The sequence below is a fragment of the Zootoca vivipara genome, chromosome 6 (assembly GCF_963506605.1).
Source record: "Zootoca vivipara chromosome 6, rZooViv1.1, whole genome shotgun sequence".
NCBI lineage: Eukaryota > Metazoa > Chordata > Lepidosauria > Squamata > Lacertidae > Zootoca > Zootoca vivipara.
This window is the reverse complement of record NC_083281.1, coordinates 20729496-20757273: the sequence shown is the minus strand read 5'-3', so window position 1 is coordinate 20757273 and position 27778 is coordinate 20729496. Positions and strand designations below refer to the sequence as shown.

General features: G+C 46.4%; 1 protein-coding gene across 1 annotated transcript; it reads right to left on the bottom strand.

Annotated features, from left to right (window-relative positions):
* Window positions 1–276: 276 nt before the first annotated feature.
* Window positions 277–11833, bottom strand: LOC118087291 (C-X-C chemokine receptor type 3-like). The gene is made up of 2 exons (XM_035119815.2): window positions 11570–11833; window positions 277–2410 (listed from the first exon to the last, which is right to left on the bottom strand). Exons 1-2 carry the CDS (start codon window positions 11570–11572, stop codon window positions 1313–1315), a joined length of 1101 nt encoding a protein of 366 aa, XP_034975706.1. The 5' UTR covers window positions 11573–11833; the 3' UTR covers window positions 277–1312.
* Window positions 11834–27778: the final 15945 nt, after the last annotated feature.

Sequence of the window (27778 nt, the reverse complement as noted above, 5' to 3'; positions counted from 1 at the left end):
GGATCAAATCAGAAACTGGGACGGCTTCTGTGAATTTGGGACTGTCCCTGGAAAACAGGGACACTTGGAGGGTCTTGCATGGAAGCATGGAAGCTGCCTTGCCCCCATGACTGAGTGGGCCCAGGTCACGTGACGTCAGCATGCCCGCCAGCATGTGTGGATGTCACGGGGCATTCTGACATCACTCACACACACTGCAGGGCATGCGGGTGTGTCACGGGGACATTTGGGGTGGCGGCCCCTGCCCCGCCCCCGCCCCCACTTGGCTCTCCTGTCTGGAAGGAATGTGCCCTTGACCTTTGATCCTGCCTTTGCTTGCCTACCAAAGCTGTGTGCATATCAGAATCCTTACCTTTCCACAGTAGGCTGCTTTCCCTCTCTCCCCCCTCCCCAATACAAAAGTAAAAAATGCAGACCTGTTCCTTCACCTGCTTTTGCCTCTAGTCCCACTCACCACTGGAATGTGGCCCCCAGAAGGGAACGTGGCCCTTGGCAGAAAAGGATTCCATACCCCTGACCTAGCTAAACCAACATCCCGCTCTCACCGCATACCAACTAGACATCTGTGGGAATCCCAGAAGCCGGACATGAGCTCAAGAGCTCTCTGGTTCCATGTTTCTCACTGGGTGGAAGGTGAATTAAACTTTAAAGTTCCAAAAACATTTACATTCAAAATGTCTTGGGTGCGAGTCTCAAAAACTCTGAAGTCACAACTCTCTGTCTGAGAGTTTGTGGTGAGGAAGTGAAGAAGAAAAAACAAAACCTGAATGTAAACACCAAAAGGGTGTGACTTGTGTAAGTGAAGTGTGAAATAGCTATGTTCACCAGAAAGCTTTCCACACAAAAAAAAACACTAGAAAATCCTTGTGGATGGAAACGGACGTTTCAAGAATCAAAATCCCAAAATCCATATTTTGTAGGGTAGTTCTTCGGAATCTTGGAAGTGTACTTTTGAATTATGTTTTTCCATTGAGGCCCAGACCTCAGGAGGCTCCATTCAGCGCTAGCCTAGTTAGGAGACAGGTGACAATTTTTTCGCTGTTTTCAAAAAGTGGTACAAAAGAAACAACCACTGCTCGCAGTGTGAACATTCATCTGACTGTCACCCCTGGTAAATAGGTTGTGAAGGGCATGTGTGTGTGTGGTGTTTCAGAAATCTGTAAGCCCTGGTTGGTTGGTGTTGAGAGTGGGGCAATTGTAAATGCATGGGTGCATCGAGGGGGGGGGTGCCACTTTTGACTCTCTTAAAAGCTGTTGACTGGCTGGCTCAACAACTGGGAAACTCTGGATGAGCAGGGAAACTCTAGGCTTCCTAGAGCCCCGAGTAGGAGGCCTCTGTGCTTTCAGACCAAGTTGAATCTCTCCGGTGGCTGGAGCTCCTGGCATGTCTCTGCAGGAACGCATGGCTGACGCAGCCAAAGGATTCGAGAAGGTCGAGGAACCTGTTCTGAAACTTGATGCCCACAAAAGCGTAGAGCAGTGGGTTGAGGCAGCAGTGGAAGAACCCCAAGCTGGTGGTGACCGTCTCGGCCATGTCCAGTTTGGCCTCCCATTCGCAATCCTTCTGCAGGGCATTGAAGTCGATCAGGGTCTCGATAAACTCCACCAAGTGATAGGGCGTCCAGCAGAGGAAGAAGACGACCACCACAGCGAAGATGACTCGGAAGGCCTTGTTCTTCTTGGAGCCTTTGGAGTTCACGAGGCTGAGGATGATCCGGATGTAGCAAAAGGTCATCGCCACCAGTGGGAGGAAGAAAGCAAGAAGTTGGCTGAAGATGCGGATGAAGAACTTGGCTGAGCTTGAGCCTGGGGGGAAATTGAGGGTGCACGAGGTGGTGTTTTGGCGGGAATCAGGTTCAGAGGTCAGGTAAATGAAATCCGGAAGCGTGAGGAGAATGCAGAGGGCCCAAACGGCCAACGAGCTGAGGAAGATGAGAGAGGACCTGCCGCCGCGGTTGTACATGCGAATGACGTAAACAATGGAGAGGTACCTGTCGAAGCTGATGCAGACCAGGAAGAAGATGCTGGCGTAGAAGTTGATCTTGAAAACACTGCCAACTATCTTGCACATTACGTCCCCAAAGACCCAGCTGTGCATGGCCTGGACAGCCCAGAATGGAAGGGTCAACACAAGGAGGACGTCGGCGACAGCTAGGTGCAAGATGAACACATCCGTCCCAGGTAGGGATTCCTTGGCACGCAGCAAGACGGCAATCACCATCACGTTCCCACAGAGCCCCAGGAGGAAAATCAGGAAGTAGAACGGAGGCAGGAAATAGCGCCTGAAATCCTGGGTGCTGTCGGAGCCACAGAGCAAGGTGTCATTGTTGCTATCATAGTAGCTGAGGTATGTGTTGTTGTCCATGAAAGAGGCAATGTCAGCTTCCTCACTTGGATTCCAGACGTAACTCTAAAACATAATAATAATAATAATAATAATAATAATAATAATAATAATAATTATTGTACCATGGCCATCTGGCTGGGTTGCCACAGCCATTCTGGGCAGCTTGCAGCATATACAAAAATATAATTAAACATTCAAAGAAAATTCCCATTACAGGGCTGCCTTCAGATGTCATCCAAAAGCCAGTTAGTTGTTTATTTCCTTGACATCTGACTGAAGGGCGTTCCACAAGGCGGGCGCCACTACCAAGAAGGCCCTCTGCCTGGTTCCCTGTAACCTCACTTCTCGCAGTGAGGGAACCGCCAGAAGGCCCTCGGAGCTGGACCTCAGTGTCTGGGCTGAATGATGGGGGTGGAGATGCTCCTTCAGGTATATTGGGCTGAGACCGTTTGGGACTTTAAAGCACCAACACATAGAATTGTGCTTGGAAACATATTGGGAGCCAATGTAAGTCTTTTAGGACCAGTGTTATATGGTCCCGGCAGCTGCTCCCGGTCACCAGTCTAGCTGCTGCATTCTGGATTGGTTGTAGTTTCTGAGTCACCTTCAAGTTATCCAAGTGGGAGAAAACCAGGGCATGTGCAACTCTGGTGAGACAGTGTGCAGGCAGGCAGAGTTGTTGCCATTGGAAGCTCTCTTTCCTTCTCCCTGCTCTGTTAGGGTCAGACAATGCCTAGCATGGAAGATTTGTGATCAGATATCTCAAATCTTTTATATATTAAAAAAACCTGAAACGCAGCTGCTGGGTCAGGAGTGGTAAGCACTGTCAGTTTCCCCGAAGAAGCAGTGTGTGGAGGGAGGGCTTAACCCCTTTCCACCTACATTATTTTTCTGGTTAAAAAACCCCAAAGCTGTACCTGGTGCTCCAATTACTGTGCACTTTAGCAGCTGTTGAGGGGAATATGATTTGGCTAAAACTGAGGGGAGTCAGGAGCTGGTGAGCTTCATTAATGGGCCTCCTACAGAGATCGAATTCAGCAGTTTGCTCAACAAAAGTATATGTAATAAGAGCAGGAAGGGGATAGAAAGAGCAATTTTGCAGATCAAACCTGAAATAAAACAATATACCATAATATTGGTCTAACTCTTCCTACACTAGTCCAAGCTCCCCGCGCTCCTCCTGGGGATGGAGAGGAGTTGGTTTAACCTTCGGGTTTGCTAGTAAAACTGAATTACTGCGTCGCGAAATGATTCACGTCTAAAAAAGTGTGCCGCCAACATGAAAAGTTTGGAAAGCTCTGCTTTAAAGGGATTTGGGACTTGAGCAATGGTTGGCTCTTTCCTACCCATCACACATCCAGGTCACATTTGTCACACAGAGCTTTGGGCACCTCTGGGAGGTTAGGGGAAATGGTTTTGTGGTGTTGATTCACCACCAGATTTCTTCTTCGCCCTGCCTGACAGAACCCGTTTGTGTGTACTGCTCCTCTTCTCCCTTCCATGTTCTCTTATTCTCTTATTCTCCTTTAGCGAGCAGCCCTTTTCATTACAACCAGGCCATTTTCACACCATACACCTTTAAAGTGCTGCAGTACCACACTGAACAGTCATGGCTACCTGCAAAGGATTCTGGGAGCTGTGGTTTTGCTCAAGAGGCTCAGAGTTCTTAGAAGACCCCTATCCCCTCCCCCCGCTACATTTCCCAGAGTGGGTAGGCAATCGACCCCTCTTCACAGGAAACTCTGGAAATTGTAGCTCTGGGAGGGGAATAGGGGACATCTCTTGACAACTCTCAGCACCCTGAACAAACTGCAACTCACTTCTTCTCGTGGAATAAATGTGCAAATGCGAGCGTGACCAGAATGCCTCTCGCACATGCACACCACTGCCTCCGAAAGTTTAGAGTCTAGGTTCCACTGGGACCCCTCCCCTTATTTGACCCTCATCCCACTCCTGCGTTGCCTCACCGGCCCCACAATTCAAAGCTTAGTTCTGAGAGTAGAAGAGGGGACGCTTAGCTCGTTGGTTCCTTGTGGTGTACACACTTCATTTCACTTGCCCCTCCACCATCTCTGGTGAAGGCGGTTTTGCAGATTTTCAAGACACCACCACATCTTTCGAAACCTGTCAACAGAGTCATTCGGGGAACGAGTGATCACAGCACAGAGGAAGACGTTTCTCTTGTTGTACCTTTGGCTCTCCAAACAGGTTGGTAGTTTGTCTCCCCCTCCCCAAGTATGGTATTATTGATTTGTTATTTAATTAGAGCATTTTTGCCCCCCCAAAATGCTCCTGGAGTGGCTTACAATCAATCAAAACTAGACAGCCCCTCTCCGAGAAAACGTAGGTGCCAATTCTTAAATAGTAGTTCTTATAATGGCCCCCTCAGCTCGGGCGCACGAGGAGGTGCTTGACAGAGCTGGTTTGGGGGCAAACCTACTGCTCATCTCTCCCAATGAGGCAAAAGTAATGCAAAAGCGGAGTTGTCCTTTGACTCCCCTGCCCTTGCTTGAGGTACCATACTTTTCTGCTTATAAGACACCCCCATGTATAAGATGCCCCCTAATTTTGTTGTTGTTTAGTCATCTTAGTCGTATTCGACTCTCCGTGAACCAATGAACCAGAGCATGCCTTGGAAACTCTCACTTCCTTCTCAAAGCTTCTACTTGTTTATGTCCATGGAGTTTTCATAGCAAAATACTGGAGTGGATTGCCAGTTCCTTCTCCAGCCCCCTATTTTGGGGGGGGGGCAAATTTAAGAAAATGGGGTGAAATTGCCCAGAGTTGTTGAGCTTTTTGGGGGGAGGATTGCGCGCGTCAACGAGCCCACCAATCATCTGAACACAACACAACAGGAGCCGCAAATCGCCCACTCTATGGCTGCAACAACAGCAAATCCGCAGCAGCCCTGGACGCATCCATGACTCACTTGCAAAAACGCTGCTGGCAATCTCTGCCTCCCGTCTCTCATCAACCCCCCCTTCCCCCCGATGCACTATCTGTGTATAAGATGAGCACCCCATTTTTTAGGTTAGTTTTCCCGGGGGGGGGGGGACCTCATCTAATATACGGAAAAAATATGGTAATGTCATCACCGTGTGTGTGTGTGTGTGTAAAAAAGAGAACAAAAGATGGGAAGTCAGAGATGGTCGCTGAGTTTAAGACTCCAAAAGCCCTTTCAGGGATGATGGTAGCATTGCCCCTAGAAATCAGATAGGGGAGCAGTGAACTTTGAGGTGTTTGTTAGTCGGACATCACTCAGCTTGTACTCATGTATAAATGCAATCCCATCCATCGCAGAATCGTCACAGATCTCCTTCCAAGCAAACAGAACCTGGGTGCAGGCCTGGTCCCCAGCATTTTCACCATGTGGGGAAACTGCAGGTCACAGCTTGGAGGCAAGGCATTTTCCTTGCACACACAGAAGCCCCCAGGTTCAATCCCTGGCTTTTCCAGGTACAGCTGGGAGAAACCAGTGTGCGAAATACTCTGATAGGTGGACAAAATAGTCTGACTCAGCATAAGATACGCCAAAGTGTGTCCTACCAATAAGGGACCATTGCCAATGGCACCTGCACATTCTAATTATCTCTCGCTTGGACTACTGCAATGCGCTCTATGTGGGGCTACCTTTGAAGGTGACCCGGAAACTACAACTAATCCAGAATGCGGCAGCTAGGCTGGTGACTGGGACCTACATTGGCTCCCAGTATGTTTCTGAGCGCAATTCAAAGTGTTGGTGCTGACCTTTAAAGTCCTAAATGGCCTCGGTCCAGTATACCTGAAGGAGTGTCTCCACCCCCATTGTTCAGCCCAGACACTGAGGTCCAGCGCCGAGGGCCTTCTGGCGGTTCCCTCGCTGCGGGAAGCCAAGTTGCAGGGAACCAGGCAGAGGGCCCTCTCGGTAGTGGCACCCACCCTGTGGAACACCCCCTCACCAGATGTCAAAGAGAAAAACATCTACCAGACTTTTAGAAGACATCTGAAGGCAGCCCTGTTTAAGGAACCTTTTAATGTTTAATAGGTTATTGTATTTTAATGTTCTGTTGGAAGCCGCCTAGAGTGGCTGGGGGAACCCAGCCAGATGGGCAAGGTAATAATAATAATAATAATAATAATAATAATAATAATAATAATAATAATATATTATTATTATTATTATTATTATTATTATTCACCCCACGGCCATCTCTGCTCATGTGTTTTATTTACTTATTTTACAGGGTGTGTTGGAAATTGCTCTAATATTTGATGAGTGGTAGTTTAATAATCATAATCATACAGTTGGAAAGAACTCTAAGAGTCATCTAGTCCAACCCCCTGCAATGCAGGAATCTCAGCTAGAGCATCCATGACAGATGGCTATCCAACTTCCGCTTAAGAACCTCAAAGGAAGGAGAGTCCATCACCACCTTCATGAATTTTACCCCGCCCATCTGACTGGGTTGCCTGTGCCTCTCTGAGCGGCTTCCAACATAATAGAAACAAACGTCAAACTTTAAAAACTTCCTGATACAGAGCTTCCTAGAGGTATTTTCTAAAAGTAAGATAGTTATTAATTTCCTTGACATCTGATGAGAGGGCGTTCCACAGGGAGGGCGCCACTACCAAGAAGGCCCTCTGCCTGGTTCCCTGTATCCTCACTTCTTTCAGTGAGGGAACTGCCAGAAGGCCCTCAGAGTTGGACCTCAGTGTCTGGGCAGAACGATGAGGGTGGAGACGCTCCTTCAGGTATAGTCTAATAATTTTATAAATGAAGTTAAGCAGTAGGAAACCCACTGTCAGGATGCTGTCAGCGGCTCATGGCTGGTTGCCCAGGAAAGTCTAAAGACAAGGGAAGGTTTCTCACTGTCCTTTTTCATTCAATATTTACAGAGAGGGGCTGTAGAACCCAGGTTCTTGGATAATGGCGTTGTCCCGAGTGAATCTCCACACACCACTTCTACGAGTGCTGCTACGTGCCCTCTGTCTTTGAGCTCTTTGCTCTCCTACTTTCAAGGCTCGCCGGGTTCTGGGGGATGGAGGGTCTGGAATACTTTCCAAGGACACCATGTGTGTCAGCTGTCGCCCCGCTTCCTCCTCCTCCTCCTCCTCCTCCACTCCCATTATTTCCAAACTTCCCCCCTCATCTGCCTCCAAGCTGTGACCGCCCGCAAACCCCTGTTGTAAATCTATACTGTCTTCCTCTTCCTCCTCCCTGGAAGGATCAGGCTGGGGAGGCGGTCTCCACTATTCCTCCTCTGCCCAGTCCCTGACACCCACCCACCCAAAAATAAATCCGGGCTGGGCAGTGAATCCTATGCGACATTTGCCTAAATTCGTACTTCCAGATAGCCTGCTTGACCTTAAGGGTGTAGCAAAAACCCTGCTGAATCAGCTCTTATCGGGCCTAGAATGTTGATTCCCACAGTGGTCAGACAAAGGACTCTTGAGCAGGAGGACACAAAAGAACAGCTTTGCGCGCCCTTCCTTTCTCTATTTCTCGCCCTCTCCTCTTTCTCTCATCACCTTCTCACCCATCTCTATTTCATCCAACCTTATCTGCAACCTTATCTCTCCCCCTACACTGTCAGCAACCATTTCCTCTCCACACCTTCTCTCTCTCTCTCTCTCTCTCTCTCTCATATCTCTTTTGCCACTGCCCATCTCCATGTCTCCCTCGCTACCTTCTCACTGGTCTCCCTCCCTTCCTCACCCCCTCAACTTCCTCCCTGACACACATCGCACCCTTTGAAGCAGCTTCCCCACCGCAAGCACAAGACAATGGTTGCTGCACATCATTCGCGATTCTCCTGGATCCAGCACTGTACATAATAAGTTCTAGTAAACGATCCTGGCCTGCAGGACTGCATGCCAGAGATGGCAGTTTAGGAGTGTGTGTGTGTGTGTGTGTGTGTGTGTGTGTGTGTCAGCCATGAGAAATAATACCTCTGCTCTGTCTCATACACACCAAACACACATGTATGTGGGCTGCATTCCTGCAAGAGAACCAACTTTTGAGTTAACCCAAGAATAGTAACTTTCCAGAATGCGGTTTAATGCACACATACTTCCAGGAAACATGTCTCAAATGTTGCTCTAAACAAGTTCAATGCAGGTAACAGCAAAAAGAAATAAAGAAAAGAAAAAGAAAGAACCACACACACATCTTTCATCCTTTACTCCAGTGTAAATCTTCCCTTTTAAATTAACTGAGCTTTCCCCCCCAGAATCAATTGTCATTATGCTCAAGGAGGGACAAGTATGGCAGTTTGTGGTTCCTCCTCAGTTTCTCGTTTTACACATTATTTTTCAAAGCACTGTTATATACTTTAATGTCTGATTTCCTTATATGTGCAATGTAATGCACACTTTATGCTAGCATATGCATTTTTGCAGACATTACAGTGGTACCTCGTGTTAAGAACTTAATTCGTTCTGAAGGTCTGTTCTTAACCTGAAACCGTTCTTAACCTGAGGTACCACTTTAGCTAATGGGGTCTCCGGCTGCCGCCGCCGCACAATTTCTGTTCTCATCCTGAAGCAATGTTCTTAACCCGAGGTACTATTTCTGGGTTAGCGGAGTCTGTAACCTGAAGCATCTGTAACCCGAGGTACCACTGCACTTGAATGAAGAACTGCAAAAGTCGGATGCGTGGGTTTCAAAGGACGGCTGCCTTTCAGTTCTTGTGCTGTTTCAGAGAGCGAATTGAGTGAGCTTGCATTTAAGCGCGAACTGGGTCATATTCCACCCTCCTCCTGAATTAAGGTGCAATGCCGCTCTTGATTCCGGCCGACTCGTTTCAAGTCAACCAGGAGGATGAAATCTGATCACCCTAGGCAGCCGTCTTGTGGTCTCTACAGCTTCAAACAGGCCCAGTTAAAAAGATTAAAAGAAGAAGAAAACTACTTTTGTCACTGTCAGCCAAGATGCCACAATCATGTCCCTCGGAACGTGAAGAGATCAAAGAGATCTCCTGCTGTGAAAGCATGCGGGGGGGGGGCTTTGGCTCCCATTCAGCTATGTGCACCCCGCTCTTGCCAGAGCTGTGCACTTCAAAAATGCAGCAGTTGCACCAGCCAGCTGCTCTGAACAAAGATAAGTGTGGACGAGCCTGGGAGTTCACGGGCAACAACACATGTGCAATCACGAAACCAACGGTCCTGTGTTCGATTCCTGGCACCTCCAACTCTGAAAAGAATCAGGCGGCAGGTGAGTCACCCCAGAGAGTCACGTCAGTCACAGTTTCCAGCCCTGATAAGTCTGTTCTGGCAAAAACAACAAAAGCACACACTTTACATTTATAGCACTCCCCCCACCAAAGAATCCTGGGGAACTGTAGTTTGCCTGCACAGAGCTTAACTTAACAAACTACAGTTCCCAGGATTTCTTGGGGTGCGTGCATGTGCTTTAAATGTATGGTGTGCGCATAACTGAAGAGAATCATCATCATCATCATCGAAATTAAATAAAGAAAAATAAAACAGAAGAGCCTTGAGGTGTGACATCCCATAAATGTATGCCGCATAGGTCACAGATGGACAGATAAATAGCCTGACCTGGTTTGTATGCTGCACAAGTTGGAAGGAGGAAATCAAGCTCCTTTGCCTCTCTCCAAACAGCTGATAGGAACAATCACGAGTTTTTCTTCAAAGAAGGACTCTGCACATGCCTCTAGGGCAGTGGGATAAGGGAGGGAAACATAGGGGGTGCCTTATTCTCTGTCGGCATCTTGACCCACTTAGCTCAGCATCATCTTCTCCGACCTGCAGTCGCTCTCTAAAACTTAAACTGTTTTCAACGTATTTTGAAATGTTGTAACCCACCCTGGGACCTTAGGGTGAACGGCAGATAATACATTGAAACAAGATTTTTTAAAAAAATAAATAAATAACAAAACCATTACTACAGTCATGGCAAGCGCAGTCAAAATCCAACTACTAACAAGAAAAACAGAAAAGAAAAGCTATTGCAGGTCATGAGTTGCGAATGAAAGTCAACTGCAGCAGCAGTCTCTAAAATAGTTATGAATGAATCTCTGTTGTACAGTCACAACCACCCACCCCATTTATTTCAGTATAAGAGAGTGTCATAAATATCCCCTCGTGGCTTATCCATTTCATCAGTAACATCAATTTGTTGCTGATGAGAGTTATCTTCTTTAGGATCAGAGACATATATAGTGTCAGCGGGAATAGGTTTAGAGGAGGGTCTCCCTTTTGCTCCTCTTAAACTTTGGAGGCAACAAATCTGAGACTGGAATCCTTCGAACATCAGGGAGTGAGCTTCCTTGAGCTCAACAGGACTCCTTACTCCTCAATTGTACGCACATAGGATCAGGCTGCAAAATAATCTCAGAAGGCAAATCTGGATTGCTGGCTCTCCATGCCTTTTGCAATGTTGTTTCTCGCTGCACAACGGGTCGAGCTCTTGAGTCTTTAAATGTCTCAAAGGGGCTTATTAGAACGGTGATGCTGGAAGTTTGAATCTAATATCTGGGATGTGGCACCTGTGGTTGTCTAGGCGATGCTGAACTCCCAACTTCCGTGAGCCCAGCCAGCATGGTCAGTGCTGGGAGTTACAGTCTAACAACATGTGAAGGGCTACAGGTTCCCCATTTCGGATATGAATGCAGCCTGATAATCAGCTCCATTCAAACAAGGCTAGCAGTCTAGTGAGAACAGTTCCTACCTTCAATGTCCTCTGGCAAACTGTGCATTCCTAAATTATTTCACATGGGGTAGCTCAGTTGGCAGACCAAGAGACTCTTAATCCCCGGGGCGTGGGTTTCTGCCCCATGTTGGGAGAAATATTCTGCATTGCAGGGGGGGGTTGGACTAGATGACCCTCGGCCCCCTTCCAAGTCTACCATTCTATGATTCTGTCCCCGCACTTGTTTTTTCAAGGTATCAGGCTCCCCACCCACCCATGCTCAGTAAAATTTTACGTTCCCTGCCCACCGCTTTATGCAGTCTACAAACCTGTGTAGCCCCATCAAAAGCCAGACAACAATATCATCAGCTAAGTGTTATTGCTAGGTTTTCTTTCATATTAATAACCCACTTTAAGCAACTTCTGTGTGGATGGGGAAAATGACACACACACACACACACACACACACACACACACACACACACACAACAATTAACCCAGTTTTAAGAGCAAAGTAGATTGGAAGCAGCACTGTCTATGCCTTATTTGATTATACAATCACAAATATAACCAGAGATGGGGAAACTCACCATAGCTAGAAGTGGTTAGACTCCACGTAGCCCAACAGAGTACACGGGAGGAGGTTCTGCAGAGGATGGAGCCTTTGATCTGGCCTAGACTATTTTATATCCTCTCTCCGCTGAGCGGAGGGCAGGAAGTCTGCTGAGGTAAAAGTATGGTATGATTGCACAGCATGAAAGGGGGCTGAAGATTTGCCTCCCTCCCCCTGGCCTGCCAGGCTCCTGACATCGTGCAGAGTGCATGTCCCCCTCCTCTCAGCGACGACTGGATGGGTCGAAGAAGCCAGGGCAGAAAGAAACCTCCCAATGAGGCTTTGAAAGAGGTACTTCTCAATAAGAAATTCAGCATCAAGTGGAAAGTAGGAGTGAAACCTACTTTCCCTCAGTGGAATCCATTATGTACATTAAAAAGGGGGAAGAAAGCTGTGTGTGTGTGTGTGTGTGTGTGTGTGTGTGTGTGTGCATACTTGAAGCCAGAAGCTGATAAACTATTTCATCACAATGAATCATCACAGTGGTACCTTGGGTTGATAACTTAATTCGTTCTGGAGGTCCGCTCTTAACCTGAAACTGTTCTTAACCTGAGGTACCACTTTAGCTAATGGGGCCTTCGGCTGCTGCCGCCGCACCGCTACTGTGCGATGTCTGCTCTCATCCTGAAGCAAAGTTCTTAACCCGAGGTATTCTTTCTGGGTTAGCAGAGTCTGTAACCTGAAGCGTCTGTAACCCGAGGTACCACTGTAATTGATTTAGGATCACCAACTGTTTTTACCAGACCTGCTCCCCTCACCAGATGCAAACATGTACAGAGATTTTGTATTTTTAAGCACATGTAGAAGAGAGAGATCGTTGTCTCAAGTGCATGAAAAGATGAAATCTTCCTCCTAAGTGTAGATCCGCGTCACCCGGAATAGGCATCGCAAATGTTTATTAAACACATAAATTGTAAATTCTTAAATTCTAAGTTCATAAATTCTGCCAGAATGTATGAACCTAGCGAGGATGACGGCAAGTATTAGGAATGTCTCAAAACAAAAAATTAAGGAGGAATGGAAATACGTGGAAGAATATTTTTGTAAAGAAGGTATGAATTCAAAACTGGTGATTTGCCTAGATTAAGACTCATAAGAAATTAATTGCAGTAACAAGAATTTAAGGGTAACATAGTTTGGTTTAATCAATTTTATTTAAGGAGGAAGAAGCATAATAAAAGAAGCATTTGGAAAGAGGGAAGCGATACAAAAATGTTGGGAGGTTTCTTAATTTTTGTTTTGTTTTTGTGTTTTGTGTGTGTTTTTTCCTTTTTGATATGTGTATGTGCTGATTTGTCTGATTCTGTCTGATTTGATTCTGATTCTGTCTGATTTTGTCTGATTCTGTCTGATTGTTATGATTTGATATGAAATGTATGATTTGTTTTGATTTGTTATGATTTGATTTGAATTGTATGATTTGTTTTATTTTGTTATGATTTTGAAAGGATTTGACTGGACTGGATTTGTTGTGAATTATAGATGTGTGTGTTTGGTTTATTGTGATTGTTTTAACAAGAAATAGTTTATTTTAAATCCAAAATAATAATAATAAACACATAAATTGTTCGGAACATGGCAGGAATCCACCCAGCACTCGTGGGAAAATGTGGCACCATCTCTTAGAGTAATCAAATGAAACTTTAACACATGGCATGATAAAAGCCTGCGATTTTATCAGGGCAAGTTACTTGTTTACTGTTGTAACAATTGTTTTCTCAAAATGTCCTGTATCTTCTGTACCATGAAAATCAAGCACAGGTCCAGGATTTAAATCTCCTACGTTTTCTGCGCAATTCCGGAGTTGGGGGGACAGGTCTGCCCCCCTTGCTTCCCCCTTCCTGTCCCACCTGGGATGCTGGCTCCGCTACCCTGTGTGAGCCTCGGACCCCACTTCCTGCTTCCCCACTTGAGACGGAACTCTCCCTGCTTTCCCCTGCGCTCGGGGATGGGCTGGAACTCAGGAGGGGAGGGACTTCGCGATATCCCCTGTCCCTCACAGCTGAGCATTCTATTTCTCTCTCTCCCTCCTTTGGGCGTGTCCAGCTCTTTTCCTGGGAAAACCTGAGTTTTGCTGCTGAATCAGAGCAAATGGCAAATCAGGGGGGAAACTGATTGCCGTTTTCTCCAATTCAACGGTAAAACATGGGTTCGCCCAGCGAAAGCACAGGGACCAAAAGAAGAGAGAACTGCTTGGAAAGTAGGGTGCAAAGGGAATTCTGGGGGAGCCCCCAGTCTGCACCAATTATGCTTGGTTCACTGAAATATCACACATCACACATCAATGAAACCAATCCCTTTCTAGCACAGGGCTAAGACTGGTAAAAATGGTTGGCAACATTATCCTGAAGGTAGGCTGAACCCAGCACCAAATCTTGGCTGGACTGAACCTAAACCCAACGGGCATAACCTTAGTCAAAGTGCAACCCAAACAGGAACATTTTCTTGCTATGTGCCTGCAGTCAACTCTACTTTATCTGTTGCCTTATTATGAAACAAACAGGAGTAGCTTGATCAGAGAGAGTGTACTGGCTGGCTGTATTGACACTTGGAATCTTCTTCTTCAATAATAATAATAATAATAATTTATTTATACCCTGTCCTTCCCTGTTTAGAACTGGCCAAGTTAATCCTGCTAAGGCCAGCAAGGAGACCAGGGAAGAATTTTAATGTGGGGACCCAGGAGGGTTTCTTTATTTTTTTAAAAAAAGGAAGGGAAAAAGGAGTGGGGGATCAGGCTAAATTGAAAGCCAGGCGGAATAGCTCTGTCTTACAGGCCCTGCAGAAGGAGATCAAGTCCCGCAGGGCCCTATTCTCATGGGACAGAGCATTCCACCAGGTCAGTGCCATCATTGAAAAGGCCCTGGCCCTTGTGGAGGATAATCTGGCTTCTTTAGGGCCTGGGACCCTTAAGCTGTTATTATTTGTGGACCTTAGGGTCCTCTGTGGGGGATACCAGGAGAGGCGGTCCCGTAAGTAGCTAAGTAAAATTGTCTTCCATGAATGCGGTCTTAATGGTGTGTCCGTAGGTGACTGTGGAGGCCAATTCTGGATCCACACATCCTTCCACAGTGGGGACATGCATAGGTTTCTGGGCAGGAGTCAATCACAGTGAGGACTTGCCAAATGTGCCTTCTTCTTGGCTTGTTTCTCCCTTTCATTCTCAGTTTGTGCTTCTTCAAAGTCCATGATGCCTTTGGTAAAGGCTATTTTCCAATTGCAGGCCAGTGTTTCCCAATTTTCTGTGCTTATACTGCGTTTCTTTTTAGATTTGCCTTGAGAACATCTTCAAAGCTCTTTTGTTGTATTGGAATAACCCAGGCCAGACTGAAGAGAAGTGAAACTCTTGATTTTAAGAAATGCGACAGTTTCTTTTCCAGGCTCAGATCGTCAAGAAACATAAAGGGATGACTGGTGTCCATACATTCAAGACGATACAAATAAATGAATGTTCAGCCAGAATTCTGCCAACGGGGCATTTGAAGTCATATCTGTAGAACTGGTGAAACCAGGAGGAGCAACTGTGAGTCGAGAACCCGCCACCCACCCGCTTGGGGAAATAAAGACACGTGGACACAATGTATTATAGTTAATGGGTGGGAAAGGCCACAACTTTATTGGTTACAGCATGTGAGTGGTATTGCTTAGGCATTGGACTGAACCGACTAGATGACTCCCCCCGTTCAGTGTGGAGTCATCAAAGGTTAGCAACCAGAAGGTGGAGCCTGTTGATGCAAATACAACTGGAAGCTCCCCCTGATGCCACCGGGGGTCATGCCATGGCCCTAGCCACCAGCAGGGCATCGGACGGGATCCACAACCACCGGATTCCCTTAACGGAATACCCTAAAGATGGAGGGGTAGGCGATGTCACGAACCTTGGCCCCTCCGACACATCATGGATATACCAATGCCTAACCGCCAATAAAGTTGTGACGATTTGCTACAAAGGAAGACGAAAAACCAAGAGGCATGAGCCAATTTTGCCAAATGGACATAAAACTCCTACCAGACCCCTTGGGCAACCAAAGCAACCAACTGAAGTCCATAGCAATGTCAAAAACCTAGCCTGACCTAAAGGGAGGGTGGGCAGGAGATCCGAAGGAAAAACCTGGCGCAAAATGGAGGCTGAGGTCTGCCGCTGCTGCAATAATTGCAGCTAACCCCGCCCCCGAGCCAGCCCTATTGGCTGGCTACCGGAGGCGTGGCACGGCAGCAGGTAGGCAAGGGGCTGAAACGCCCCCTTGCCTACGTGGGAGCGGCTTCCACTCACAACCCCTCCCCTCTGTAAAGAGGAGAGACTTTATCTAGCAGAGGTGTGAAAACATTCAATTGTGGACAGCCATCAGAAACATTTCTGGTTGTTCCTTTTTAAAATTAATTTTTTTAAAAAATAAAAACATGCCAAGAGAGAACAGGAATAAATATGTACAGCTAATTTACCACCGTTTCATAACTCCAACCAATCTGAGTTTGTTCAGGAGGCCCACAAGCTGGCCATCTCTTACCTGCACCCAAGGTTGTCAATCATCCCCTGCCCTATCCTGGCCAGTCATTTTGAAAGAGTGAATCACACATACTGTACATGTGCATCATTCATGGGAAAGGGCAAGAACTCAGTGGCAGAGCATCTGTTTTGCATGCAGAAGGTCAGAGGTTCAACCCTCAACATTTCCAGGTAGGGCTGTGAATGTTCCTCACCTGAAATCCTGGAGGGCCACTGCCATTTAATGTAGACAAAAGCTAGATGGACCAACCTTTGACGGGTGTAAGGCAACTTCCTCTGTTCAGCGATATGAAAGCTGTTGCTGCTGCTGCTCCTGCTAGTATTATTATTACTATTTTCCACATCTCCTCCAAGGCACACATGGTTCTCCCCCTTCCTATTTGTGTCCTCACAACAACCTAGCAAGGTAGGTCAGGCTTAGAGAGACTGGGACTGGCCCACAGTGAATTGAATGCAGAGGCACCAGTTTCTCCAGAGGATTGGGGGAGCCCCGTGTGACATCGCATGACATCCTCTGAATATTCAGGGCGCCGAAACTGCCTTGGCCCCTAGGAGTCGGCGCTTATGGTTGAGTGGGGGGATTTGAACCCTAGTCTTCCAGGTCCTGGTCCAACATTCTAACCAATACACTTCTTTCACACAAGCTGGCTACCTGCAGCAGGAGTTGAGAACCCTCTTTCAGCCTGAGGGTTGGCTTCCCACCTGGCCAATCCTCCAAGTGCCAAAGGAGCAGGTTCCAGAGGCAAAATGGGGTGGGTGGGGCAAGATGTTGTGCATCTTACCTTGGATGCAAGTAACAGAAGCATCCGCATTGCATGGCCCCTTGCTGAAATTCTTGAGGGGGCCTCATTTCCTCTCCGTGGAGTTCCCAATAGGGCTGGTTGCCATTCCTGCACTCCAAGATCTTGAGAACTTCAGGACACATGTATGCACAGCAGATTGATGTGAAACTGGTTCTCGCTTCTGCTCAGCAAAAGTGGGAAGTGCGTGGGGTGGATCTCTTGCCAGTCATGCTTGGAAACAGAGGAGGAAGACCTCAGGAGCCGCTCAAGAGCTGCAAGTGGAGATTTGGCAGAGCGAAATGGTTCACATTGGCAAGAGTTGCAGAGATAAGGAACACTGTCTAATTTGAAATATCTAGTCAAGCTGTTGTCTGCAGGTGGTAAGAAAAGTCTTCTGGATGAGACAAAATGGCCACCTAGTTCAGGATCCTGTTCTCAGAGTGGCTGAAACAAAAGACAGGTAAAAGGGGTAGCAGAAAGATGGAGAGAAGGGGTCGACCCTCCCACTTTTGCTCTGCTGCAGGCTTCATCCTGCCCTCAGTTGGTGTGTGGCCCTGAAAGATAGACTCTGAAGGAATGTGTACAAAAACTTGGTCTACACTCTAGCTCTGTGATACATCCACATTTCCTCCAGTTCCTTAGACAGGGATTTACACATCAAGTACAGTGGTACCTTGGATTAAGAAACACATAGTTTATGAACAACCTGGATTAAGAACGCAGCAAACCTGGAAGTAGGTTTTTTGGTTTGTGAACTTTGCCTTGGAATAAGAACATGTTTCACTTCCTGTTGAGTGTGTTCCATTTGTAAATTGAGTCCCCCGCTGCTATGGGAAACAACACCTTTGTTTAAGAATGCTTTGGTTTAAGATTTGGAACGGATTAAGTTCGTAAACCAAGGTACCACTGTAATCTAAAATTGACAATACCTACCCAGTAAAGAAACAGAGGGACAAAGTCAAAGTGTAACCCAGAAGAGGGTTGATGTGGTGTAGCAGTGAGAGTTTGGGATGTGGACAAAAGTGATCTGAAGTGAAGTCCAAGGGAGCAAGAGTTGCAATTTCCAAGTGCTGGGAAGATTTCCAAACAAATAGCCTTGAATTTTGTTGGCATCCGTCTGTCTCGAGAGTTAATGGAGAAGAGGGCCTTTGGGAGTGAAGTCAAATGCTTAGAAGGTTGCAGCACCCGCTGTGGCTTTAGAGACTGATATGGGAGAGACATGTTGGGGCAGATGGAGGTGTCTGGTTGTGCTTCTGCAGATGCACCATAGCGTTTCTTCTCCCAGAGGTCATTCCTCCTTTGGTCACTGCTATGGATGCACAACCTGACTGCAGTCGTCTGCAAGGCAGGCTGATGCTAAGACCAAACTCCCTGCAGACTTGGACAAAAGGGTTGATGAGTCTCTATAGAGCTTCTTGGTGTGCTGTCTAGGTTGCATCATCTGCTGGCAACATCTCTCAGAGAAGGGCCCACCACGATTTTTTCTTGATGCGCCGACGTGCCAGGTTGAACAGACCCCTGTTTCTCTTTGATGCAGCTTTGAGCTGAAGGCACATGAGAGCAACAGGGAGAAAAATATGCCAAAGGTAGCCTGGAACCTGCAAGGAAGATGTTTATTAATTAAAAAGTGGAACACGTGAGATTTTATTTATTTGTCTGCTCAATTCTTCCAACTGATGATGTTATTTGCAACAATCCTCAACGCCACTTTACGTTCAGCTAATTGGTTTGAACCGAATGAGATCGTTCCTTTTGTATGCCTTTCTTTAAATTTAATTTAAAAAAATCATTCAAACCAACAAAACCAAAAGTAATATGCACAGAGCAGTTGCTCAGCAGGTTCTTCCCCCCACAATCTGAGCTCAGATTCCCAATTTGCATAGCAGACGCAGGAGGAAATAACTCTCTGGTTCAGCTCTCCTTCCCCTCGTTCTTCATATGGTCTGCTGCATTCAGGTCCTTATAAAAAGGTAGGCAAGCAGGTAGGTAGAGTATTGCAAGCCTGTTCAGATATATAGAATATTAGCATGTGTTTCAATCTGTTTTAAAGCCTACTATTGGTATTATTTTTCGAATGTTTAAAACAATTGTTTTTACCTATTTTGCCAACAATTTTATTGCGCTGTTCTTTACACAAACCACTTTGAGCGTTTCTTTCAATGATCACGCGGCATAGAAATGTTATGAAATAAATAAATGCGGTAGGTGCTCGTGGTGTTTGAGCTCTTCTGTTCTGAACATCTTCATCACACCATCTCGGCACCTGCTCAGGTCCTTTTAGCATCAGTTCTGCCTTTCCCCAGCCAGGGTGGCACTCTGGAGCTCAACAGGAAGACAGTGTAAGTCACACATGGGGGTTTCGTTTTCACACCTTCATCATCACCCATAAGGCTGGCAGGTTTTCTGTCCTCCCCTCTTCTCTTTGTGGTTTCTGATTTCGCACTTTGCTTACTTTGCAGCCAGGTGGAAATACATCAGAAAGGGGGGGGGGGAACCAGGGCTGTAAAAGAGAGAGAAAGACGTTACGTGGCATGAGCTCAGCAACAGTTCCACTTCTTATTTGTGTGCAATTGTCAAAGACATGACAGTGGTGTGAGGATATGTGCTGCATGGGTGGGCGAAATCAGTTGCAGAGGCTCCAACTTCTCCTTCAACCACACAAGAGTTGGCAACTTTCTGGTGTTTTACCTGTGTAGGAAAATAGAAAAAAATTCCTTCAGTAGCACCTTAAAGACCAACTAAGTTTTTATTTTGGTATGAGCTTTCGTGTGCATGCACACTTCTTCAGATACACTTGAAACAGAAGTGTCAGACCCTTATATATATATATACAGAGGGTGGTGGGGGTGGGTGGGAATGGGTGATGGGCTGATGGGAGTGGTAAACCTGTAGATGGCTGTTAACGACTGCTGATGACTGCAATTAATCCGGGGGGGGGGAGAGCAATGGCTGAGGTGCTAAAGAAAGCTTGATCATGCATAATGAGATAAGAATCTGATGTCTTTATTCATCCCAGGTGGCTCCATGGTTTTAAGCTTGGTAATGAGTTCCAATTCAGCAACTTCTCTTTCCAGTCTGTTCCTGAAATTTCTCTGTAATAAAACAGCTGCTTTGAGATCTTGTATAGAATGTCCTGGGAGATTACCTGTGTAGGGTTTTTTTTTTTGCATTGAGTTCAGTTTTGAGTAGGGACATTTGATTTGGCTTGCATTTAAAGGTGAACTTTCCTAATTTGCCCATTCTGAGACAACGTGCAAACTGGAACACACCCGTCCTTTGAAATTCTCACTTCCCTGAATTTTGCAGTTCTCCAATGTGTACAAAACTGCACATTCCAAGGTGAAGTGTACTGGTGAAGGTAGCATAGCAATGGGCAAAATATTGTGGCAAATTGCTTTTCTGAAATGTGTATCTCATGCAAAAGTACGTACAAAATGTGTATATTAGGAGGAATTCACACTAAAATGTTGATGGATCATCATGAGGACCTTTTTTTCGCAAACTGATGTGGAAATGAGGACAAATTATAAACTGAGAGAAACAGAAGTTGACAACTTCACTCATCCCTGTCCATAATCCTAACATAAAGAAAGATGGGGGTGTGTGTGCAAGAATCACAGCCAATGCTTTTTAATGTTAACAGGAAATTTGATAAATCTTGCCCCATCACATTGCAACCCACATACAGAAAAATGGAAAAATTGTACTGAAACCAAGGTTTTCTGTATCAAAGAACTGGTTCACTCATTCGTTTGATATTGATTGTTTGCTACGTTTCCCCCCAAAATATGCTTAGAGTGAATAATCTAATTGCAGAGCAAGCACGAGGAGACCCATCTGCTTACCCCCTGTCTAGCACTCCACTTGATGTGGCTGCAATGAGGGTGCTATGATGGGAAAAGAAGGGTATTTGTCCTCCTTATATGGTGTCTTCCTTGCCTTTCCTAAATCACCCAGGAAAGGGAAGTGAGGAGCAGGAAATTAGATGAACAATAAATTATTCTATTATTATTTTCCTGGTGTTGTTTTCACTGTAACTCTGTCTAGGACCTAAATCTCCTTCGAGGTGTCTGGAGTCATGATGAGAGGCTGCCTGTCCCCTTCTGGAGCAACCAAAAGTTGGCAGACCATTCCTGTCTTCTGAGGAACGGTGTGAATCCGGGGAGAAAGGCCAGCTCAATAGCGGCACAATGATGCCTTGGAGCTCTATTCTATATCCAAAGCTCGTGCACGGGGGGGGGGGTATCATCAAATGCCTGAAATGGAGGCATTTATATATGTTACTAAAAAGGCACTCGAACAATTGCTAATTGGGTGAATGGTGACTTCTACATTTTCATTCTCAGTTCTCTCTTCGGAGAGAGATCTCAATGATTTGAAGATCTTTGGTACTTCACAACTTCCCCTTGGCTAGGAGGAAGTGGACAAGCACCACCCATGTGGCTAGCACATCTGGGCTCTTTCTGGTCCAATAGATGTTTTGGACTTCCCTTTTTAGAACGGTGTGGATTGTGCTCTATATAGTCCCACAACAAAGAATTGGGGGCCCCCGCTTTGCTAAATCTTTCTTAAACGAATTCCTATGCCCCACAAATAACCCAGAGATGCATTTTAAATAAAAGCACACATTCTACTCATGTAAAACACGCTGATTCCAGGACCGTCCATGGGCCAGTTTTAGAAGGCGATTGGGCCGGATCCGGGCCCCCGGGCCTTCGTTTGCCTACCCATGTCCCAGAGGTTGCAACAGGTAAATAGACTTGGTGAAAGAAAGAAGAACATGAGAGAAAGGAAGGGTTGAAATGGGTGAGAAGGTGGAAGAAGATGCCAGCAGAGAGGAAAAGGCAGCACACAGGCCACTGTTGATAAAGGATTTGGAAAGAAGGTAAGACAAGGAACAGAGGGGCAGCAGAAAAAGTGCCGAGAAAGGGCAAGGAGGCAAAGAGAAAGCAGGAAAACAAAACCAAGGCAGGTGAAAGACGACACGGAGTGCAAGAAGGTAGGAGAGATAAAGGCAGGTGACAGAGAAGGAAAATAGGTTTTGAAAGTAAAAGAAAGCTGTAGAAGACACAGAAGATGATCCTGTGAAAAAGCCCAGAAAGCAGAGAGAGAACACAACTAGTGAAAGTTTGACCAACAATACATGAAATGTGATTTCATGTATTGAAAAAAATAGCATGTCACTATAGTTGCATGTGAATGGTGGTGAGATGCTAGCAAATGAAAATTTGCAACCATCAAAGCTGTTCATTCATTCATTTAGAAACAAAGCATGCCATTTTGAAATTTTATTATTATTTTCAAAAAAAAAACTGGACAACCGGTTTTTGGAGAGCAGGGAAACTTTGTTCCATATGCATCAGGAAGGAAGAATGGTCGGATCCAATCTGTTCAGAAAGCAACTCTGATTCATTGCTTTCTTCTCCACTGAGAAGCACAAGCTTCCAAACACATGAGTGAAGCCCTGCATTCTGTCCTAGGATGACATGCAAAAATTGTTACTTTAGTCAAAACTGGTGCCCTTGACAGAAGCTCTCTGCAAAGAATTGGGTTCTGAACACAAAACTCTGTGGTAATAATAATAATAATAATAATAATAATAATAATAATAATAATAATAATTTATTATTTATACCCCGCCCATCTGGCCGGGTTCCCCCAGCCACTCTGGGCGGCTTCCAAAAAAACAGAAATTCTAAAATACAGAAATCCATCAAACATTAAAAGCTTCCCTAAACAGGGCTGCCTTGAGATGCCTTCTAAAGGTCTGGTAATTGTTCTCTTTGACCTCTAGTGGGAGGGCATTCCACAGGGTGGGTGCCACTACCGAGAAGGCCCTCTGCCTGGTTCCCTGTAACTTGGCTTCTCGTAATGAGGGAACCGCCAGAAGGCCCTCGGAGCTGGACCTCAGTGTCCGGGCAGAACGATGGGGGTGGAGACGTTCCTTCAGGTATACCAGACCGAGGCTGTTTAGGGCTTTAAAGGTCAACACCAACACTTTGAATTGTGCTCGGAAACGTACTGGGAGCCAATGTAGGTCTTTTAGGACCGGTGTTATGTGATCTCGGCGGCCGCTCCCAGTCACCAGTCTAGCTGCCGCATTCTGGATTAGTTGTAGTTTCCGGGTCACCTTCAAAGGTAGCCCCACGTAGAGCGCATTGCAGTAGTCCAAGCGAGAGATAACTAGAGCATGCACCACTCTGGAGAGACAGTCAGTGGGCAGGTAGGGACTCAGCCTGCGTACCAGATGGAGCTGATAAACAGCTGCCCTGGACACGGAGTTGACCTGTGCCTCCATGGACAGCTGTGAGTCTAAAATGACTCCCAGGCTGTGCACCTGGTCTTTCAGGGGCACAGTTACCCCATTCAGGACCAGAGAGTCCTCCACACCCGCCCGCCTCCTGTCCCCCACAAACAGTACTTCTGTCTTGTCAGGATTCAATCTCAATCTGTTAGCCGCCATCCATCCTCCAACCGCCTCCAAGCACTCACACAGGACCTTCACCGCCTTCACTGGTTCTGATTTAAAAGAGAGGTAGAGCTGGGTATCATCAGCATACTGATGAACACCCAGCCCAAACCCCCTGATGATCTCTCCCAGCGGCTGCATATAGATGTTAAAAAGCATGGGGGAGAGGACAGAACCCTGAGGCACCCCACAAGTGAGAGCCCAGGGGTCTGAACACTCATCCCCCACCACCACTTTCTGAACACGGCCCAGGAGGAAGGAGCGGAACCACTGCATGACAGTGCCCCCAGCTCCCAAGCCCTCTAGACGGTCCAGAAGGATGTTATGGTCGATGGTGTCAAAAGCCACTGAGAGATCCAGCAGAACAAGGAAACAGCTCTTACCTTTGTCCCTAGCCCGCCGGAGATCATCGACCAGTGCGACCAAGGCAGTTTCAGTCCCATGATGAGGCCTGAATCCTGACTGGAAGGGATCCAAATGGTCCGCTTCTTCCAGGCGTGCCTGGAGTTGTTCCGCAACCACTCGCTCAATCACCTTGCCCAAGAATGGAAGATTTGAGACTGGGCGATAGTTGGCCATATTGGCCGGATCTAAAGATGGTTTTTTAAGAAGCGGTTTAATAACCGCCTCTTTCAGCGGGTCTGGGAAGGCTCCCTCATGGAGAGAAGCATTTACCAACCCGCGAAGCCCATCGCCCAGCCCTTCCTGGCTAGCTTTTATAAGCCAGGATGGGCAAGGATCAAGGAGACAGGTGGTTGGTTTCATTCGTCTAAGCAGCCTGTCCACATCCTCGGAGGTAACAGATTGAAATTGATCCCACAAAACTTGACTAGACAGGACTCTAGCACTCCCCCGCCCCGGCCCTGCTCCCACGGTGGAGTCTACCTCTTCCCGAATCTGAGCGACTTTATCTGCAAAAATCTTTGCAAAATCATTGCAGGAGATCATGTGGCCCGTACTGGGCCCGGATGGAGCAGGTGGTTCCGCTAAATTGCGAACCACCTGGAAGAGTCTCCTGCTGCTGTTTTCTGCAGATGCGATGGAGACGGTGAAGAAGGTCCTCTTCGCCGTCGCCATTGCCACTTGGTAGGCTCGAAGTTGAGCTCTAGCCCGTGTCCGGTCTGATTCAAAATGAGTTTTCCGCCACTGGCGCTCTAGCCGTCTCAACGACTGTTTCATTGCCCTCAGCGCCGGGGAAAACCACGGGGCTGTCCGGGCTCCATGCAATCTGAGAGGGCGCTTCGGAGCCAGACAGTCAATAGCGCTGGTTAACTCCGCATTCCAGCAGGCCACCAGGGAATCAGCTGAAAGGCCATCGACATGGGATAAAACATCCCCTACCACTCTTTGGAAGCCAATTGGATCCATTAAGTAGCAGGGGCGGACCATCCGAATCGGTCCCACCTCCCTGCAGAGGGGAAGGGTTGCGGAGAAGTCCAGTTGCACCAGAAAGTGATCTGACCATGGCACTTCTTTTGTTTCGCTTTTACTTAATGTCAGATCACCAACATCCATAGAGGTAAACACCAAGTCCAAGGCATGTCCGCGGCTATGAGTTGGGCCAGACTTATTCAGGGACAGCCCCATGATGGCCATGCTTTCCACGAAGTCCCGAGCGGCTCCTTGTAAGGTCGTGTTGGCATGGATGTTAAAATCCCCTAAGACAACCAAGCTAGGTGTCTCCAGGAGCACATCCGACACGACCTGAAGCAGCTCGGGCAGGGAATCCTTGGTGCAGCGGGGAGGTCGGTACACCAAAAGGAATCCTGTACTGCCTCTATTGCCCAACTTCCAGAACATGCACTCAGAGAACTGGGTCTTCCCAATAGGACGCCTGGTGCAAACTAATGACTTCCTAAAAATCACTGCAACCCCCCCTCCCCGCCCAGATGGCCTGGGTTGCTGTGCATAAGAGAAACCTGGTGGGCAAGCAGCGCCAAGAACGGGCCCATCGGCTTCCTCCAACCAGGTCTCTGTCACACATGCCAGGTCAAATCCTCCATCCACAATCAGGTCGTGAATGGCGGTGGTCTTATTCATCATCGACCTGGCATTGCACAGCAGCACCTTCAGGTCATGTGGGTATCCCTTGCCTATTCCAATATCCGTCCGGTCAGGACCAGACCTGGAGGCAGGGATAGTCCTCAGACAACGACTAAGTCTGCCTCCTCGGTAATGACATGGTCTGGTCTTAGTGTAACTCCTCCTCCTACCCGTGACCACTGAGATCGGTTGTTCCAGTGCACCCCCCCCCCCCCGTGGAATCTGCCCCAGCCATTTTTGCTTGCTGGGACCTCCTCCCGGGCAGCCCTGACCCCTCCCCTTAAAAACAAAATAAAACCTCTGTAAAAAACACATAGAAGTGAGGTGACTGCCATGAGGGAAAGGGTTTGAAAGGCCATTTGAACTTCAACACAAAGTTCTTGAGAGATAAATTGTTCGCATATGCTCCATTAGTTGACAACTCCTTGTGCCTTTTAAGGCTGGCACAACTTGCGGATGTGTTCAGGTGTTAAAAAAAAAAAGCATTCAAAAATACTAGTAATACTGAAACTTGTTCACATGTTGAATGGTGTAGCACACTCTGCTGGGCAGAAGAAGCAACTTATGTATATGAAGCATAAAGCGAGAAGCCAGTCTGCATGTGTGAAGTGTGGCTGCTTGCAGTGTGTGAGAGAAAAGTGGGTGCTGAGGGTTCAGCTTCTGGGGGACTCCCAGAAAACCCCTTTGCCACCTGCCACCTACCATTTAAACCAGGAGAAGCCAACAATGTGCCCTTCAGATGTCCGACTACAACTCCCATCAGCCCTAGCTAGCCAGCATAATCAGTGGTCAAGAGTAATGGGAGCTATAATCCCAGTATCAGGAGGGCTCTGTGTTGGCTGTTCATGATTTAAACCAAGACTGGTAGGAAACCTTATGTAAAAACAACCCATTGGGCCATAGTATTTGCGAATTGTTCACTTATAAAAAGAGCTAGGGTTGGTTCGGTTCAACCTTTGGAAATGAAAGCCATTGCTATATAGCCCCATATTTTGACATTTTTTGACCTTTGGGGCTGTTTTTCCTCTTCATTTACCACCCTATAAGATTCCAGCCATTGCTAGCAAAGAAAAAAAATCCTTTCCTTATGTCATTTCTTTATTGACCCTCCCAAATAATTCAGTAAAGATATAGTTGGAAGCAGTGGAACCTCATAACCCAAAATTCTTACGAACTGAACTTTAATTTATTTCCAGATTGATTGATTTTGCCAACTCACAGTCGCCCTACATGTGTGGATGTGGGGAACAACCTTTTCCTCTCTAAAGCGTCTGCAAACACACACACTCACAGATATATATATATACAGTATTTATCCACACTTCCTGTCCATTGGCCAAGCTAGCAGGAGATGTGCCAAGGGCACTTTGCACTCAAAGGAATGCACACAGCAGAGAGTTAAGTCTTTATTATCAAAGATAACACTGACAGTTACTTCTACAGCTCTGGATACAGACGCACACCAATCTAGCTCCCAGGCAGCTATTCCACATCCTTGCGATCAGGATCCACCCATCCAATCCATCAGGTCTGCCATAAAATCATTCAGGGGGGAACTAAACAATGAGTCTGCTGGGTCCAAAGTGGGGGCTTGGGCAGATTAATTCCAAATATATGGGGCCACCATAGAATATGTCTTGTCCCTGACAGCCTCGTGGAGGCACCTCTGGCTGAACACTTCATCACACATCACCATTCAGATACAGATTTTTTATTTACAGTACTTATGGGTGAACCTGAAGAAACGTGGGGTTGGGCAAGATTTTTGAACAGCTATTGCATCAACAAGAAACCTGTTTAATTTATTTGTTTAAATCCACATATCCTGGGGGGATGAATTCAGAACTCGACTTCAATTGTTTTATTTAAAATCAGTTTTATGTAAAATCCTTTGTATTTAAATACTATTTCAAAACCATCCAAATCTGTTCTATTTTAAGTCTGTCACTTTATGGGCTGTCTTTGCATTGTGATGCCAGAATTGACGCACTGTTCCTCTAAGTTTCTTTACATTGTCCGCAATTAATTGTTATTTGAGACACTTGTGGTGAACTTTATATGTCCTATGCATTTGTGTTGCACTATCCAGTGAGCATTGATCCACTAGCGTGATCCTTACTGGTATGAATATTTAATTGATAATTATTGGGTATGTACCTCTTTATATATTTTGTTCTACTGTATAACTTACATGCAGGTTGCTCAGTTTTGTTGTCATTTATTGCTTACAATGCAATGCAAATGTATTCCATTTCCAGCTGATGAAGACTTTATTCTGAAACAGTTGAACTATTCCAGGTATACTGTCCTTTTGGGACATTTGTTAGACGCCTTTCTTTGAGAGACGGCTTGGTGTTCCTCGCTATTCATTGATTTGTTTGATTC